Source organism: Vitis riparia, unplaced genomic scaffold (genome assembly GCF_004353265.1).
Source record: "Vitis riparia cultivar Riparia Gloire de Montpellier isolate 1030 unplaced genomic scaffold, EGFV_Vit.rip_1.0 scaffold540_pilon_pilon, whole genome shotgun sequence".
Classification (NCBI taxonomy): domain Eukaryota; kingdom Viridiplantae; phylum Streptophyta; class Magnoliopsida; order Vitales; family Vitaceae; genus Vitis; species Vitis riparia.
In genome coordinates, this window is record NW_023269697.1 from 1 (window position 1) to 19,775 (window position 19,775).

General features: G+C 32.4%; 3 protein-coding genes across 3 annotated transcripts; all 3 read left to right on the top strand.

Annotated features, from left to right (window-relative positions):
• Positions 1 to 6: 6 nt before the first annotated feature.
• Positions 7 to 923, top strand: LOC117910007 (long-chain-alcohol O-fatty-acyltransferase-like; the record flags this gene model as incomplete). Its single annotated transcript, XM_034824059.1, has 1 exon — positions 7 to 923. A coding segment is annotated over one exon (831 nt), but the record flags the coding sequence as incomplete, so codon positions are not given.
• Positions 924 to 2,649: 1,726 nt separating this feature from the next.
• LOC117909998 (probable long-chain-alcohol O-fatty-acyltransferase 5) lies at positions 2,650 to 3,939 on the top strand. Its single transcript, XM_034824044.1, has one exon. The coding sequence runs from the start codon at positions 2,770 to 2,772 to the stop codon at positions 3,862 to 3,864; it is 1,095 nt and encodes a 364-aa protein (XP_034679935.1). The 5' UTR covers positions 2,650 to 2,769; the 3' UTR covers positions 3,865 to 3,939.
• A 13,368-nt stretch (positions 3,940 to 17,307) lies between these two features.
• Positions 17,308 to 18,981, top strand: LOC117909996 (probable long-chain-alcohol O-fatty-acyltransferase 5). The gene has a single exon (XM_034824041.1). It carries the CDS (start codon positions 17,490 to 17,492, stop codon positions 18,531 to 18,533), a length of 1,044 nt encoding a protein of 347 aa, XP_034679932.1. The 5' UTR covers positions 17,308 to 17,489; the 3' UTR covers positions 18,534 to 18,981.
• The last annotated feature ends 794 nt before the right edge of the window (positions 18,982 to 19,775 follow it).

Genomic DNA, 19,775 nt, shown 5'->3' on the forward strand with positions numbered 1-19,775 from the left:
TTCAAACTTCTCCTCTTCTCCTTCGGCCGTGGCCCCCTTTCACCACCACAGCCCCTCCTCCACTTTATCTGCACTGCCTCCCTCCCTATCAAAATCAACCAAAACCCACATCCCAATTCCTACAAAATTACAAGTCCATATTCCAAAACCGGCCAGAAAGTCGCCTTTCTCATCAAAGCGTTGGCTTTAGCTGCATTGTTGAAGGTCTACAAGTACAGACAATTTTTGCATCCAAACGTCATCTTAGCTCTCTACTGTTGCCACGTGTACCTCGCCGCTGAACTTATCCTGGCCCTGGCTGCAGCCCCGGCTCGAGCCATCGGCCTGGAGCTCGAGCCACAGTTCAATGAACCCTACCTCGCAACTTCTCTACAAGATTTCTGGGGGCGTAGGTGGAACCTCATGGTAAGCAGTATCCTGCGCCCCACCATATACTTTCCCATCCGTCGTTTTACGGCGAGTAGACTTGGGCCCAGGTGCTCACATCTCCTGGCAATGCTCGCGGCCTTTACAGTCTCGGGCCTCATGCACGAGGTAATTTACTACTACCTCACGCGAGTGACTCCCACGTGGGAAGTCACGTGGTTCTTCGTGCTACAGGGGGTGTGCACCGCCGCGGAGGTGGCGGCCAAGAAGGCGGCAGCAGGAAGGTGGCAGTTTCCCCCGGCGGTCACCAGGCCGTTGACGGTTGTGTTCGTGGCCGTCACCGGTTTTTGGCTGTTCTTCCCGCAGCTGTTAAGGAACCACGTGGATGTTAAGACCATTGGGGAGTACTCAATTTTGATTGATTTTGTCAAGGAGAAAACGCTACTGCCACTGTCCTTGTATTTGCAATGATATATTATTTGATGACTATGTCTTACAGATAGGCAGGCATGACCTGTCATTTTATTAGTATATTTTTGGTGGATGGAGGCTTTCAATGTGGCATGTGAATCTGACATTGCACCTTCTTCTAATGGTATCGGGCGAGGGTTTCCATGCCCAACATGTGACTGGGAGCCCTTCACTCCAAAATTCCAAACTTCATAATTACGTTATGCTCTGGGAAGTGGAAAATACTTTATATTAAAATTTGATTTTGTGAAAGGTCGTACCAGATACCATTCCATATTCTAAGTACAAATTTTGTTAGCATTTTAAAAGTAAAACATAATCAGTAACAGATGCTTCTAACATAAATATTTTTTTTTTTATATTTTTGTATGTAGCATTATTGTTAAAACAAAAATTTGAGCTATGGTATTTGTAAAGTTATTTAGGGAATATTTGATGTCTGAAAGTGGAAAAATAAAATATTAAGGATGTTATTTTAATATTTGAATGACATGTAAAATGAGTATATGAGATATAAAAAACATGAAAGAAGGAAAGTTAGGGCTTGTTTGGTAGTTATTTTAGAGAATAGTTTTTTCTTGTGTTTTAAAACAAAAAAGCATGGAAATACGCTCGATAATTAAGAAGAACAGAGAATAGAAAATATGGTGTTTTCAAATAATATCTTTTAATTGTTTTACGTTGTTTTTACTTACTTTTTGATGGTTATTTTTAAAAATAATTAAATAAATATGTAGAATGATTAAAAATAAAACACTAAATACATAAATTATTTTTAAAACTTAATAAAAATATTTTAAATTTTTAAATAGACTTTTATTCTACAAAATATTATATAACAATTTTTAAAAATTGTTTTTTAAAACAATTTTTCAAGATTATTTTCAAATATAATTATAAGCCGGTCCTAGGTTTTTTTAGGCAATTGTTTTTTAAAACAATTTTTTTTCTTCAGAAAAAAAAGGAAAAAAGAGGAAAACATTTTTAAGAATAAAACAAAAGGAAATTTTCTATTTTTAAGAAAAAGAAATATAACATTTTCAAAAAAATATATTTCAATTGTTTCAATTATTTTTTGAGAATTGATTTAAAAAATAATTATCCAAATAGGAAGAAAGATAAAAATAAAAGATTATAGATAAAAGTTCTTTTAAAATATATTTAAAAATAGAGAAAATATGTTGAATACATTTCAAATTCTCAAATAAATTTTTATTTCATAAAACATTATAAAATGGTTTTAAAAAACTCTTCTTAAAAACTATTTTCTTTACTAAAAATATAATTTTTAATGATATCTATTTAGAAATTTGAAATATTTTTAATATGTTTTCTATATTTTAAAATATGTTTTAAAAATAACTTTTGTTTTATTTAATTATTTTTTATATTTTTATAATTATTTTGTAAAACAAAAAAATTAAAAGATACTTTCTAAAAATGTCATATGGTCTATTTTTAAAAATAAAAAATTATTTTCTATTTTCTATTAATCTAACTTTTTTTTAACGATAAAAAAATTATTTTCAAATAAGTTATCAATTGGAATTTATATCTTTTCATCATTATTCACTCCTTTCAACAATTTATTTAAGTGAATAATGTAACTCATATAATCTAAATTTTCAAATATATAATCTAATATATTATAAAAATAATAATAATAATCATAACAATAATAATAATAATAATATTTATTTCCATCGATGAGACAGAATCCAACAAAAATGAAAACGTCTTTCCATTTCAAGAGTAATTTAATTATGCGGATAGAATGTTCACTCGTCACAGATTTTTCCATGGAGAAGAAAAGGCAGAGACGCCATTCTAGACTCTTTCATGGCTTCCCAAATCTAACCCACTTTCCTAACTAGAAAAAAAGCATATCTATTTATATATGGTCGAACATCACCAGTAGAAAGGTTGAGAAAAATGGGGGGTGAGATCAAGGGTTTGATCAAGGTCTGTCTCTCTGTTCTTGCGTCTCTCTGCTACTCCTACTTCATCGTCTCCAAGATACCCAAAGGCAAGTTCAGACTGCTTTCTCTTCTCCCAATCTTCTCCCTTTTCGTCGCTCTCCCTCTCTTCCTCTCTACTGCCATTCTCTCCGGCATCACTGCTTTCTTCATCACCTGGCTAGCCACCTTCAGACTCGCTCTCTTCTCCTTCGATTTAGGTCCTCTCTCCACTGGCTCACCAAAGTCTCTTCTCGTCTTCATCGCCACTGCTTGTCTCCCCATCAAAATCAAGCCAAATAAGCAACATCCGTCTCGCCAAGACCCCCATAAACCCCCAAGATTACCCCTTAATTTTGCAGTCAAAGTCTTGGCTTTTGGGGTTTTCATCGGATTTTATCAGTATAAAGAACTAGTACACCCCAAAATTTTCTTGGGTCTGCTTTGTTGCCAAGTTTTTCTGTTCCTCGAGGTTCTTTTCAGTCTCTGCAGCGCTCTGGTGCGATGCACGATGGGGCTGGAGGTGGAGCAGCCGTCTGATGAACCGTACTTGTCGACCTCGCTGCAGGACTTCTGGGGACGGAGGTGGAACCTCATGGTAACGAATCTGCTGCGTCACACAGTATACAAGCCCGTGAAGTCGGCAGCCGAGACAGTGATGAGCGAGCGCTGGTCGCCGCTCCCGGCGGTGGTGGCAACGTTTTTGGTGTCCGGTTTGATGCACGAGTTGCTGTTCTACTACGTCAATCGTGTGAGCCCGTCGTGGGAGATGACGTCCTTCTTTGTTCTGCATGGAGTGTGCTTGGTGGTAGAGGTTGGCGTTAAGTCAGTGTTCTCCGGCCGGTGGCGGCTGCACTGGGCGGCGTCAGTGCCGCTCACCGTGGGCTTCGTGGTGGCTACCAGCTTCTGGCTGTTTTTCCCACCGCTGATCAGAGCCGGTGCTGATATGAGAGTCATGGAAGAAGTAAAAGTCTTGTTGGAGCCTATGAGGGAAAAGATCCCACTACTCCCACTACTCAACTCAACAAGGGAGCAGCTTCTCTTATTTGATCTTTCTGGCAGACACAAGTGATGGATTCATACAACAATGTTATAATTTTTCATATTTAGGTGCAGTGTGGGAAGATTAACCAGTCAATTTCAATTATTTGGGCTCATACATGAATTAAAGAATTCGAAGGCTGGCTGTTGGGTGTTGTTTGAACTACAAATTAAGGAATTAATCCAAAAGCTCAATGATCAAAATACAACTCTAATGAATGCTAAAATACCAAAGACAATGATAACAGCGAAGCACCATGCGACGTCTTTTTCCATGGACAACATTCATAATGATCCATTTTGCATTTGCATCGCACGATAGCAAATACCTAGTAATGGTACGTACAACAAATACTTCGTAATCTGCCGGCCGCTAGTCACTACATGCCTTGATGCCAGCTATGGTTTCATTCTCTATTGTCTCACCGGCGACGCCTTGTCCGGTTTTGCCATGGCGCATCCCACGGGAACCTCTTAATTTTGTTTTATTGTTTTTGGAGTTACTTATTAATTTATTTTGTTTTTAAAAAAAAACTATTTGATTTAAAAAAAATGAAAAAACAGATTTGCAGAACACCCCACTAAATCCGAAGGTTTATGTTTGGTTCTATGAAATTTGAGGAAAAATACGAAAGAAAAAGTAAAAAGTAGATTTAAAGTGAATAAATTATTTTTTATCCTTCGTCAAACTTATTAAACATATTTAATTTTTTTTATATAAAAATGAAATACTTTTTAAGTTTTTTACTAACATTAATTACATTTAACTTTCTTACGTGTTTTTCATGGTAGAATTAAACATGTGATCTTTTTAACATTTTTCTTAGTACTTTCTAAGAATTAAACATAACCCAAATGAATCCGGTGTTGACTAAATTGACAAAACTTTGATATTTTATTAATTAATAAATACATCAATGAAAATAATGCAACAAGACATGATGAATGCTATTCTAGGACAAGAAATGTGAAGCATATGAATGAATTGTATAAATGAGACTTAAGATATACTCATCCAAGGAATAGGTATTTTCAAAAATACATTTGAGGAATGATAATGAAAATGAGGAATTGAAAAGCAAATGAAAGGCTTACAAATGGCAAAAAGAGGAAATAGGCAAGGAATTGCTTAAATTGATAGCATATATAGGTTGGTATTAGAATTTTCAATTTCAAATTGAGCCAAACCAATAACAATGCAGGGGCAAAAAATATCAAAATTTTCTAATATTTTCAATTTCTTTGTTTTGGTCTATGAATATTCTCTAGTAAGTCACTATAATAAAGTACAATTGACGAACAATAGATGCTTATATTGTCTATTTGACCTATTATGAACATATTTGATCAATTGAATGCAAACTTGTTAGTTGATGTCAATATGAATTTGTACTTGAGTGAAAAATAAGATTGAGAAGAAGATGGTCAATTCTAGGCTAATTGCAATCTAATTGGTGATTGAAAATGTGATAAATTAACAGTGGTTTTATCTTAAAGACTGAAACTCTCCTTAATTAGATCTAAAAATGTAATTGAAAGATAATCTAATTCATATGAACTATGTGGCAAAGTACATCAATCTTTAGAAGCTTTCATTCTAATTTTATCTTTTTTGTCTTGTACTGCGATATGTCTTTGTTTTTGCTCATTTTTGAACTATTTAGAGAAATATTCCTTTCTCAACATCTTCTTTCTCTCATTTGCTTCTTCTTGAAATTTATCTTGGTATCAGAGCGCCCTTTATTTGATTTGAATGGCCACCATCGGAAATGTTTTTGAGAAATCTTCCTTTGCTAATCCTATAAGTATTTTTATGCTCAAATTTCCTAAATACTAGGGTAAGATAATCCCCAAAATTAGCTCATTGGAGCTTAAGCTTTTCTCTTGTTCAAACCTCTTTTCCATCTCAAAATTAACCACTTACTATTAAGTGTGATAAACACAACTACATTGTTAGTCTTAGGGTTTCCCTAATCAAGTTTTGATGATTGCAAAACAAGGGTAAGTTCACTAACGTTTTATATTAAGTAAAGTTTTTAAGTTTTAATGCAAAATTCTAAAGAAATTAAGCTTAAACAACTATGAAAAAAAAACATCAATGGCATGAAGATTTGAATCTCTTGAAGGGTTAAGGTGTTCTAGGAAATTTCTAAAATGGTATTCTATGGTGCACTTAGGTCCAAAACTTTTTTCATACACTTCAAAGCTAATTTCTTCATCCATATTTAAGTTTAAAAATGATGTTTTATTATGAAATTAGATGAATCTTTGTTTTAATTCATAACCTTGAGCCAAAATCTTTGAAATTGTCTTAAAAAGTTTTTAAAAGGGCTTATACAAGTTGTTGGAAGGTTGGAACTTCAAATTGAAAGTTTTGTGTCATTTTAGGTGCAATCGGTTGAAGGTGAATTGAATCAGTCGAATTAGTTGAGGAATCGACTCAACTTATTGGGCTTGATTGATCAAGGACTAATTGAGGGTACATATATTTCTTTTTTCTTTTCCAATAGCTAGTGTGATACTGGTTGAGGTTTTGGCTCTTTCAATCTTAGTTTGGTCAAGGGTTGGTTGAACCTCAAAATGCCTTAATGGCTAGTCAATCGATCAAACTAGAACTTGACTGATCAAAGGTACTTTTGTGTTTTTGGGTGTCCAAGCTTGTTGATATAAATTGAAGAGCCTTATTGCATTTATTGAGTAGAGAATATCGTCATTATTGAATTGAAAGACATCTACTTAGTTTTAAAGCTTTTCTCTGAAAATGCATTGAATTCTAACTTGCATATTCTTGAGTGCACCTTAAAATCTATTATAGTTTTTCTCTTGTAATGTGAACAATATTTGCCTTAGGATTAGAAGCATTAAAACCTTTATTACTTATTAATTTTGAGTGAAGAAACTTCAAGTTGGTAGAATACTTGAAGGAATTGTAGTACCTATTGAAGTCGGTGAATCCAATTGTAAAACTTGAAGGCTTGTACTAGAAGCCTTGATAGTGAACCCTTACTCAGATAAGAACTTGAGGAGAATGGATGTAGATGAATTATTGAACCACTATAAAAGGAGTTAGCACATTTTTTTTCTCTCTATTTCTCTTATTTTGCTATTATATAGCTTGTCAATTACTTGTTCTTTACTTTTGGGTAAACATTTTGAAAAGTTTTTATCACCCAATTCACCTCCCTTCTTAGATGACTTTTTTAACCCAATTATTCATTTTTCACAATTGGTGTCAGAATTAGGCCTTATATATATATATATATATATATATATATATATATATATATATATATATATATATATATATATATATATATATATATATATATATATATATATTTAATTAACTATCTAAGAGGATATGATTAATTTTTTCAAATGATGTCATATAGAAGGGTTTATTTTTATTTTTATTAATCAACCTCCATTTGTTTTGAGAACCAATTATTCATATTGGAAAACTAGAATAACATGGTTCTTAAAATCCATTGATTATGATATTTTTTATATAATTCAAAATGGCCCCCATGTTTAACCAAAAATTGAGAATGAAGTAGTTATTCCAAAACCAAGCTAAGAATGAGATGAGTTTGACAAAAAGAAAGCTAATTAAATGCAAAGACTATTTACTATTTACATTGTGCAATAGATGGAAATGAGTATAATCATGTATGCCGATGTAAATATGCTAAGGATATTTAAAGACTACTTAAAATAACTCATAAAGGAACTAATCAAGTCAAAGAATCTAAAATTAATATTTTATGCATGGTTATGAGTTATTTTCTATGAAGGATAATGAATCTATCGTTGAGATGTTCATTGGGTTCACTGATATCATCAATGGACTTTCAAATATTAGGAAAGATTTACGGAGAATTAGTGAAAGTGATGAAAATTCTAAGATCTCTATTAAAGAAAGAGAAGGCCAAAGTCACCATTATTCAAGGAGCAAAGGATCTCTCAATGTTTCCTTTGGAGAAACTAATTGGATCCTTGATGACTCATGAAATTACCATAAAGAGTCATCAAAGAGTGGAAGACACAAAGAAGAAGAACATTACTCTCAAGGCCTCTATCATTGATGAAGAAGATGAAGCTAGCGAAGAAGATGGGGATCTTGCTCTCATTGTAAATAAGTTAAAAAAATTCATCAAATTTAAGAAGAAAAAAGAAAAGAAATTTCAACCAAAGAAAGAGTCTTAAAAAAAATGGTCTTAAAAAAAGACTCTTCAAATAGTGAAAACGAAAAAAAGAAAAAGAAAAAAAAAAAAGAATTGATATGCTATAACAGTACTAAAAAACTCAAATATATCAAGTATGGTTACCCTCTCTACAAGAATGAAGCTAAGAAGGGAAAGAAGAAAGTTATGGTAGCTACTTAGAGTGATAATGAAGAAGATCCCACAGAAGAAGAAAATGAAAATGAAGTAGTCAACATATGCTTCATGGCTATAGATGAATAGGATGAGGTAATTTTTAACCCAAGTTGTGAGAATTTGCGAATAGATTTTGAAGAACTCTATGGTGATCTTGAAAAACTTAGGTTAAAAAATGTTTCTATTAAAAAGAAAGTCCTAAATCTTGAAGATGAACTTAAAGATGTGCAAAAAAGTTTTGAAAAGATTGAAACAAAAAATATTTATCTTAAAAAAAAAAATGAGATTAAAAAAAATGATTGGTTGACCCATTCTCTCTCAAACCTTTCTTGTGGACAAAAAACAAATTGAGATGATTCTTATTAGCCAAAAATATATTTTTGATAAAAAAAAAAGTCAGGCTAAAAGTCAATCAAGAACAAAAAAATATTTCAAAAATTATTTTGTCAAAGAGGCATCTAGTACAAATTCATCTACTATTTGTAACTTTTGTGAAAGAAGAGGTTACATAAGTAGCATTTGCCTTCTTAGAAATATTTCTCAAAATGCTTCTACCTCTAAAGCAAAAAAGTTTGGGTTGCAAAATCGAAGAACACTAACCCCCAAGACCCAAGAAGATATAAGTACCTAAATTATCTTGACTTGTTTTGTAGGATTCAAAGAAAGATAAATGGTTCTTGAATAGCAGATAATTCACATGACACTCAAATATACTTGATCATAGATCGTAACTGTACACATTCACGATTGGCTTCATGAATTGTCAATATTTTTAAATGATTTGAGGAAGTGACAACCATTTTTTGCTTAATCGATTTCCATGATATTACAACAAAGGACGAAAATATCCATTTATATTGGCAAAATCTCGCGTAACGACAGTCAATGACACAATATAAGCTATTGATATATCGAGTAGGAGAAATTTATTGACGATATATCGGTATTTGTCAATAAATTGGCAACATCATGAATTGTTCGTTGATTTTTAGGTGATATTTCACTGATTTATCGCCGACTATTTTCTTTTCTTTTTTTGATTCAAAAATTGTAAAATGGGCTCAACCTATAAGCTTATTACACAACGAAACTGGCAACTCTACATGCTTTGTGCTCTTGGGGGTGTCTCATGACTTCTCCGCTTAAATAGACATTTTTTGTCTCATCAATTATCGATTTGGGATTCCAAAGATTGAATTTTTAAAAGGCAAGCCAAAAATTAAAGGGTATTGGAGGCCAACGGACTTGATCATTTGACTTAACACTCATAAGCACCACTACTACGAACCAATCGACCAACCACGTTGTATATAATGAATTGAATTTTTTTATATATATATTATAAATTAATTAGAATAAAACTATTATAAATAAATTAATTTTGGTTATTATGTCTTTTATATAATAACTAAATACAAAATAAATATAAATTTATGAATAAAATTATCAAAAGTTTAAAATAAAAAATACTTATACAAATTATTATCATTTCTTTTATATCATTAAATACATCTAAATTAGATGAATATGCATAAAGTATGTTTTATATTATAAACATTATTATTAAATATCATAACTTATATTATACATATATCAATTTTTTTTATAACAAAACAACCTTAATATTTCTATTATTAATTTTTATATCATTTTTTTAAAACTTTTCACAATATTTCCATGAATTTTGATCAATTTTTTACTTATCGATATTTTATGTCAAAATATCCACTGGTATATTTTCGATATATTCGTAAAATCAAAGTACCGATATATCTGTAATTACTGATATTTTCATCATTGATTCCCGCAAGTAAATACATATCTCATATGAGATTGAGCTTTATAAAGATTTGAAAGATATCATGCATTTGTATACCCAATTAGTTGCAATGTTGATTCTCTTGAAGAATATAAGCCCATGTCACTTGTTCCACAAAAATATCACAATATATGTTTCCTAGTTGGGGTAGAACTATTTCTTGCTAGTAAATTAATAGAGAAGGTTCTACTTGGTTTAGTACAATTTGGAAGATATTTCAATGCACTAATTGCACTCAGATATAATACTTCTAGACTAGGTAATTTTTCATTTTCTTCTTTAAGGTGAAATTAGTCTTTGTTCACTTCAAATGAAAGACAACCATGAAGGAATTGAGTTGATGCAATTTGTCCATATAAAAGCGCTTCAACACTTCCCTATATATGTTGACAAACTAACGCACCATTTGAACAATATTTCTCCATACGTCAAGACAATATCTTGTTTTTCCCAAATATTTCACTTAATTTTTTTTTTTATAAATAATTGGTTATTTTTTGAGCCTTTAGGAGTTCTTATAAGATTCAAATCATCTATATATACTACAATTATTGTAAGTATGATTTATGATTTCTTAATGAAAACATATGGATAAATTGAATTATTTACATATCATTCTTTTAACAAATACTAGCTCAAACAATTATGTCAAATGTGCCTAGAGTGCTTTAATCCATATAGAGACCATTGTAGTTTGATTGAGTACATGTTATGAGGTCTTGAGTTAGTTGCTTCATGCAATTTGAATCATTTAGGGATTTTCAATTATATCTTAGTATCTATAAATCCATATAAATAAAATATAACAACATCCATGAGACACATCTCATCCTTCAAAGACTATTAAACTTATCAAGTATTGAGATGTGATTACGTCCATTATATGAGAATATGTTTCCTTATAGTCTAAAGTCTTTGCGAGAAATCTTAAGAACAAGTCGTATATATCTCACGATTACATTATTCTCGTTACATTTTAGCATAAAGACCTATTTATATCCCATAGGCTTTATGTTTTTAGGTGTTTGAATTACAAGTTCAAATATCCATTAATTTGCTAATAAGTTTTGCTCTGTTTGGATTGCCTTTTTCCATTTTGGTCAATAATTTTTTTTTTCGACATTCATTCATAGTTTATGGTTTTTGATCTTCATCATTTCTTATGATGTACATAGCTTCTTGGAAAGCAAATATATTGTCAATGATAATATTACTACACCTTTGTGTTTCTCTTGTATAACTCCTTTAGATCTCACTAGTTCTAGGTATCAATATTTCTTTAAGGGACCATTGCTCAATTTATGCATCTTTAGAGGCTACCCTTTTATCAAGTTGGGTCTCATAATTCATTTCTATTAACTTTTTCATATTTATAAGCTTTTCAAGAGTACTAAGTTTTTCATATGTTGTTTATTATGTGTTTTTTTAGGAACTATATCCTTTGGGCCAATAGCTCTACCATGCTTCAAGCATATCTTAAATTCACTTGACATTACATTCTCCAATTGTCCTATAAGGACATTAATACGGGTTGAGGTATATATTCACATCCGATATATGTGACTTCATCACTGTTTTTTTTTTTTTTTTGTATCTGTAAAGGCATTAGATAACTAATTTGCAAGTCTTTGAAAATGAATAATCCTTTGAACTTCTAGTTTACAGTGCCTTGTACAAGAATCAAGATGAGACAAAGAGGATACATTCCACATATGTCTCTCTATTCTTCTGGAATTGACTTGTTGATTGGAGATAAAATATGTGCTTCAATAACACATATATGATATGATTTATGCAATATAAAAAAATTAAATTATCCAACTTAACTCCAATTGATGTTAAGACCCTAATTATAGATCTAACTTCTATTTTGAGCCTAATTCTAGGTTTACAAGATGAAAAAAATGATAAGTGTAAAAGTTATTATCAACCAAGAAAGTAAAAGAGGTTAACATGTATAATTGAGAGACTCGAGACTTGTGAACCACGAAAAATCCAAGAAAAAGTTTGAAAAAAGTAACTCATAGGTATGAAATACTAGCAATGGATGTTATGGAGTAAGATAGAGGGCAAACAACCATAATAGAAGAGATTTGAAAAAAATACAATCAAGTTCATATGGAAATTTGGAACTCGAAATCTATTAACAACACATACTCTAACTTTAAAGTAAAATATGGAGCACTTTCCTAGGTTAATTTTGGGCAAACTATACATCATTGCGAAGCTAGGGAAGTTAGGAGTCCAAAACTTCAAATAGTGCATAAATCGAAAGTGAAACAAAGAAGTTATGGTCATTTGAAGACAACTACATAGAGTTGAAGAACCATTTCCAAATGATTTCGAAATTCAACTTGTGAATTTAAAATCCATTTCGAAATGACCCTAATTTTGAAATAACAAACTTTCACTTTGATGTTTCACTTCCTCCACCTCAGGAATTGCATCTTAGGCACTCCATTTACCTTAAGTGGGCCTCACACGACTAGAAATCATGATTTTATTATTATTATTTAGTTATTTTTAGGTAATTATTTGTAAAATAAGTGGCCGATAGGAACATAACACGTGTGAGGTTTTTTTGGGGGAAACTACAAAAACTCAATTTTTAGGTTTTTTGGATTTTTTTAGGTTGGAGAGAAAAAGATGAAGTCAAGATCTTGGTTTGTTTATTTGTTTGTTTTTTCCCATTATTATTAATTAATATATTATTTTTTATTTATTTAATTTTCAAGAATGGTTCTATTTGCCCAAGGGTTCTCTTAATCGGGTTTTGATGATAACAAATCATGGTTAAGTGACTAAATAGTTTAATGTTTAAGAATCTGAGGTATAAACTCGAAAATTCATCAAATTACCAAATGGATACAAGATCGGGACGCTTGGAAGACTTGTGATCATAGAAAACTAATGTAAGATGAATGCATGAGTGCACTTAGGATTTTCATATGTTTCATGCATCTTAGAAAACTCGGTTTATTCTTTAAAACGTCGATTTCATTAAAACCCGAGTTTTTAACTAATTTACCTTAGGCAAAATGTTTCAAAATTAGCTTAATAATTTACTTAAAGACCCTGCCTAAGTGTTAGAAAAGAAAGGAATCAAAAAATAGGTTTTTCGGGGCTAAAAAGGCTCAACCGGTCGAGGCTATGGCCAACCGGTTGAGGAACTGGTCGACCGGTTGATGTTGTCTGGTCGAGGACCGGTCGAGGGAGGTAAAAAATCTTCTCTCTCTCAGTAGCCTTCTCTTCTTGGTCGAGGTGTTTCTCTTACCAGTGGAGGAACGGTCGAGGATCGGTCGAGGAACGGTCGAGGACCGGTCGAGGTCCGATTGAGGCAACGGTAACCTGTCATGCATTAAATGCTCCAACGGCTAGTGAACCGGTCGACCCCTAGCTCGACCGGACGAGGTTACCTTTTGCTGTTTTTGACTCCCGAGCTTAGAAACCTATAAATTGAGAGCTTCACTTCATTTATTGATAAAAGAACACTTGCACTCAAAGCCTACCTACATGTTCTTGATCAAAAAGCTCTCATTTATTTCATTGTGCATTAAATCACCACTTGCATATCCTTTAGTGCACTCTTGTTTGTCATCCTATCTTTGTCTTGTATTTGAGCCATCTCTAAGCTAGGTTGAGTGATTATATCTTGTAACAATCTGAGTGTTAAAGCCTTCAAGAGGGTTGAATCTTGAAGAGGTTGTGTAAGAGCCCATTGTAGCCGGAATCCAAGTGTAAGAAGATTGGAAGCTTGGTTGAAGCTTCAAGTTAGTGGAACCCTCACTTGGTTAGGAGGTTAAGGAGAGTGGACGTAGGCAAGGAAGTGTCGAACCACTATAAACCTGAGTTTGAATTCTCTAAACTCTATCTCTTTACTTTGCTTATATTTTGTTTAAATTTGTTGTGATTGAAAAGATTTTAAAAACCCAATTCACCCCCCCCTCCCCCCTTTTGGGTGTTTTTTTTTAACTAAACATAACCTTTGTTTTCTCAGGTTCTTTATCTTTTTTTAATGAATTGTCCTTGTGAAAACACACCCATGAGAGACTAAAGAGTTCTCTTGGAGTGTATAGCATGAAAACCTAGGATTAAGGCATATAGGAAAATAATGAAAAATTGAACTCAATAATTGAATGAATGATTGATTAAAGATATAAGGCTTAGTATTTTGGACAATAGAGAATAATAGTCACTTGTCTCCTTATAATAACAAGAAAACATTTCATCAAAATAACAATTCGCAAAGTGGGTAGTGAAAACATCACCTATTAAGGGTTTACGATAATAGATAATGGATAATAGATGAAAAATTAAAATCAACATATATACCAAGTCGATATTAAGGACCTAACTTAGAATGTTGTGATAGAGCAATGAGAACATTGATAGCATAACTGAAAAATGTAAATATGAAAATTTTGGTTGATAACCTAAAGTAAGATTTAAAGGTTAGAATTCACAATTAGCTATAAGACGAATCCGAATTAAAGTTGGAACATGGAGAATATCATGTCCCCAAGTAGACAAAGACAATTTTATTCTCAAGATTAATGGTTTAGCAATCAATTGCAAATGCTTAATAAGAGATTCAACTAATCCATTTTGAGTATGAGCAACATGATGCTCAACATCAATACAAACTAACATACAATAATTAAGGAAAGTGTGAGAGGAGAATTCATCAACATTATCAAGATAAATTGTCTTAATAGAGTGATCAAGGAATTTTGTCTTAAGTCGAATTATTAAAACAAGTAACCTAGTGAAGGCAACATTCTAGTTAAAAGAAGACAAACATGAGATCAATGAATTGAGACATTATTTAAAACAATAAAAATAACAAAAGGGTTCACTAGGTGAATGAATAGGTCAACAAATGTCATTTTGAATGCATTTTAGAAAGGTTGGGGATTTAGATACAATCTTAGTAAATGATGGTTTAATAATTAATTTGCCTTATAAGGATATACCACAATTATAATCATTGGGCATCAGAATCTTTTGGTTCTTCAAAGGATGACTAAAAGAATTAACTTTAATGATACAATGCATCATATAGAATCCTAGACGACTAAGGCATTCATGTCAATGCATACAAGTTTTTGAGTCATAGAACTTTTGGTTCATGAGAACATATGATTTAATGGGTTTGATAGTTATTTGATATAACTTACATGAGTAAAAAGGAAGCTTTTCCAAGATATATTTTTTCTCATAAATAATTAAAGTAAAGAGAAGATATTCATTACTACCATTATTCGTAGTTTTAATATGTTATCCATTTTAGTAAATATATTTGAAACTAAGAAGATTTCGATTGGATTTAGTAGAAGAAAGAGCATCATTGATGTAGAATTTAATTTCATAAGGTAAAATAATTATTGCTCTTCCAGAGTCTTGAATTATGTCGATAGGACTTGATATGTTATTAAAATTAGACTTAGTTAATGTTAGGTTGGAAAAATATTTTTTATAACGAAGAATTGTGTGTATTATAGTGTAATCTACGAGGCATGCATCCATAATGGATATCTTATAATTTATTAATGTAAGAGAGATCCATATATCTTCAAATATAAATAAAGAAAAAAATTTAGATTTAAAATGATCATATGTAAAAGTAAAATGTGAAATAAATTGTAAAAAATGTATACTATAAATAATATGTTCAAAAGATAATAACATAGTAAATCGACTAGCAAAGAACTAAATAGGAACATAACATTTAATCATAACACACATTTCCATCACTAATTATATATTCAATTTTCCATTGAGATTCTCAAAGAAGTGTGAAACATCTAGATAGGTTAAGTCCATTGTGCAATCACCACCATCAATGAAGTTCATTTCAACCTCTTTCCTTTTTGCTTTTATCAAGACTTAATAAATGTCAACGGAATGTTTTTAAGTATGATAGATACATGACCAATTTTTTTTCATACCACATCTATACCATTCATTCTCACAAGTATGTTTGCTTGTGGTTCTATCATTTTTCGGGTTGTGTTTTTGAATTATTCCACTTATTGTAGTTTGAATTGTTCTATTATGAGAATGACTATAATCATCATGGCACTAAGAATTGTGTCTACCATGATTGTGATTGTGATTGAAAATTTCATTATTTTGTTCAATGACATGAAATTAATTTATATTATTTAGTTAAAAAAATTATTTTGATATTGTTACTATAAAAGTTCATTCGAGGCATGAAAAGTGGTAAATGTTTTTTCAAACGTATATTTTTTAATGACTTTCTCTTCACATAGCATTAATTGTGAGTTAATTTTGAATAAAATTGAGTTATAGTCACTAACTTGAAATCTTGTAATTTCAAATACATCCGATCATAGCGTACTTTAGGAAAGATTAGAATCTTTTGGTGGACATATTATTCTTTTAGATTATTCTAAAAGATGAAATGATCTTTGATGGTAAGGTATTCACATTTTAATCCTTCATCAATGTGATGAAGGAATATTAAAGCTTCAACATTATTCCACGAGCATATATCATTTTCTTCTTTAATATCATTTCCAAGATTAGGTGCATCTAGGTGAATTTTAGCATTCACAATCTAATATAAGTAGTTTTTGCCTTAAATATCAAGAACAACAAATTCAAGTTTGGTAAGGTTTGACATTATTTGAAAACTATATATGAAATAATTTAATTAGAATAATATTTCAATTTATTGAAATACAAAAATGAATAAATTATCTAGCAATATTTTACCAATTAAGTAATATTTATGGATAAAAATATAATGATTTAAGATTTTGCAATATCTTATTGCTATAACATTATTATAAATATATTAAAAAATGCATTAATATTAAGTAATATTAACGAAATAGATTATTTTGTCATAATAAAAATAAGGAAATTTATATAACTGTGAAATATTCATTATATAGTCTTTGACTATATAATTTTGTTTTTATAACTAAAAATTATATAATAGATTAAAAATTACATGAATAACTTCTAACTATGTTTAACTTTATAATTTCTCATATAACTTCTCGTTCTTGTAATGAGGATTTTACATATTTTATACATTATTTTTAAAACTTTTGGTTATGAATTTTATTTTATTTTGGATAAAAAAATTATTTTTTCTACATTATATTTGTAAAATGAAATAAAAAAATTTTAAAAAATTGTGATTTTATTACATATCTTTTACATGAGAAAGAAGAGATTTTCTGACAAGAGGTTAAATCCGGAAAATATGGAAGGATTTTCATTTCAAGAATAAAGTTCTCCGACAGAGGGTATTCGAGGGTCAGAAAGGCGACTCCATAAAAGAGATGACAAGAAAGTAGAGGCCCAGACGCCATTGTCTACTCCCCCATTGGTGATCAACAGACCCAACCTTCCATCCACACTCCAAAAGCATATATTGACACCATAAAAAGGAAGATCTAACAGCAGAAAAATCTAGTGAAAATGGAAGGCGATATCAGGAGCTTGATCACGGTATGTCTCTCTGTTCTTGCATCTCTCTGCTACGCCTATTTCGTTGTCTCAAAAATCCCCAAAGGCAAGCTCAGACTCCTTTCTCTCCTCCCAATCTTTTCCATTTTTGTCACCCTTCCTTCCCTTTTCTCATCCATTCTTCTCTCCGGCTTCACCGCCTTGTTCATATCCTGGCTCGCTACTTTCAAACTAGCCCTCTTATCCTTTGATTTAGGCCCTCTCGTCACCGGCCGACCAAAGTCTCTCCCCATCTTCATCATCATTGCTTGTCTCCCCATCAAAATCAAGCAAAATCAGCAACACCCATATAAACCCCCGAAATTGCCTCTGAATTTTGCAGTCAAAATTTTGGGTTTTGGTCTTTTCATCGGGTTGTATGACTATAAAGAGCTAATACACCCCAATATCTTCTTGGGCGTGCTTTGTTGCCAAGTTTTTCTGTTTATAGAGATTGTTTTCAGTCTTTGCAACTCACTGGTGAAGTCCATGGCGGGGCTGGAGGTGGAGCAGCCGTCAGACGAGCCGTATTTGTCGACTTCCCTGCAAGACTTCTGGGGACGGAGGTGGAACCTCATGGTGACGAATCTGCTGCGCCAAACAGTATATAAGCCCATGAAATCTGCGGCGGAGAAGGTGGTCAGCAGACAGTTGTCGCCACTGCCGGCGGTGGTGGCGACGTTTGTGGTATCCGGTTTGGTGCACGAGTTGTTGTTCTACTACGTCATACGTGCGAGCCCTTCGTGGGAAATGACCTGCTTCTTTGTGCTGCATGGCCTGTGCTTGGTGGTGGAGATTGGTCTCAAGTCACTGTTTTCAGGCCGGTGGCGGCTGCATTGGGCTGTTTCGGCGCCGCTCACCGTGGGGTTCGTGGTGGTTACCAGCTTCTGGCTGTTTTTTCCGCCACTGATAAGAGCCGGGGTCATCGACCGAGTCGTTGGAGAAATTAAATTTTTTTTTGAGCTTGTTAGGGAAAAGATACCCCCATTCAATGCAACAATGTTGAAAAATCTCTGATTTAGTTCTCCAAATGACATGAGATAGAGACTTTTATATCCTGAAAAATTATGTTGATGGCAAACCATGGATTAAAAATTGCATATTTTGGTGGGCCATGGATGGTTTATTGTATGGAATTTGTTTGATCAACAACAGAAATTAAGGTTACTCAGAATTTGCAGGCAGCAGTCAGTGGTCTTCTCTTCTATCGATTGGGCAGTTATTCAGGTTTATGAAGATGACAAACCATGGGCTAAATCAGTATTTCAGGGTGGTTGATCTTAGTGACAGGCTTATTGTTTGGTTTAGCCACAAGACAGGAGACAGTATGGTGGCAAATCTGGGTTGGTTTAGTTATGAGAGATGTAAGGCAGATAGAACATAGAATAAGGCTCTTAAATCTGAGAAAAACTACAGAGTTTTTAATATCATATTGAAGAATATGGTGCTATTAAAGGTGTGTTGATGTTCTGTTGGAGTTCATATTCTTTAGCTGTCAGGGTAGTTAAACTTCGTCATGAGCAGCAGCTCAGCATTAGTTGGCACTTCCTCTGGCTAAGCATAGCCTTAAATGGGACACAGTTCATAAACAGAGAACCAAAACAGAGGGAACTTTGGAACTTCTGACCCATTGATATAGATTTTATACCAAACTAAGATAAACTAAACTTTATTTGCTTAACAGAAGATTATTGGCTCAATGAATGAGGGAGATGTTCAGAGAAACCGATTCTCCCTTTCGTGATCTCATCAATTAGTTTGCAATGCTAATTCACTTGCTGTCTTGTTGTGTAAGTCCTGATTTTGTCTAACATGACCACACCATTACAGAAGTTAATCTAATGAATTTTCTTTAAGCCTCATGGCTTGCAAACTCCATTTAATGCAGTGGGGAAAGTTTGTTCAATGGAGTTAAGTTAATTCATAAAGTATGCGTTAATTATAAGCCGAAAAGCGGAAGTTGGGAGTACTAAAAACACTAATTGAGATACCAGACAGAAAAAGGAAGCATATTTTCAATAGCTTTTCTAACACACTTAGTGAAGGCTTGTTTTATGTGTTTTGTCCCAACATGTTGGAAATCTTCAGGAAAAAAATGTATATACAAAGATGAAATACCTTTTCAAATTAGTTCAGAGCACCTGCCTGCAATGAGGGAAGACTCCTGACTCCCAATCTTGGAACCATCCAAGAAATCCAGATGCAGCCAAATTATTCTCCACCAATCACCACCTACAATGCAACTATAGCCACAAGAAG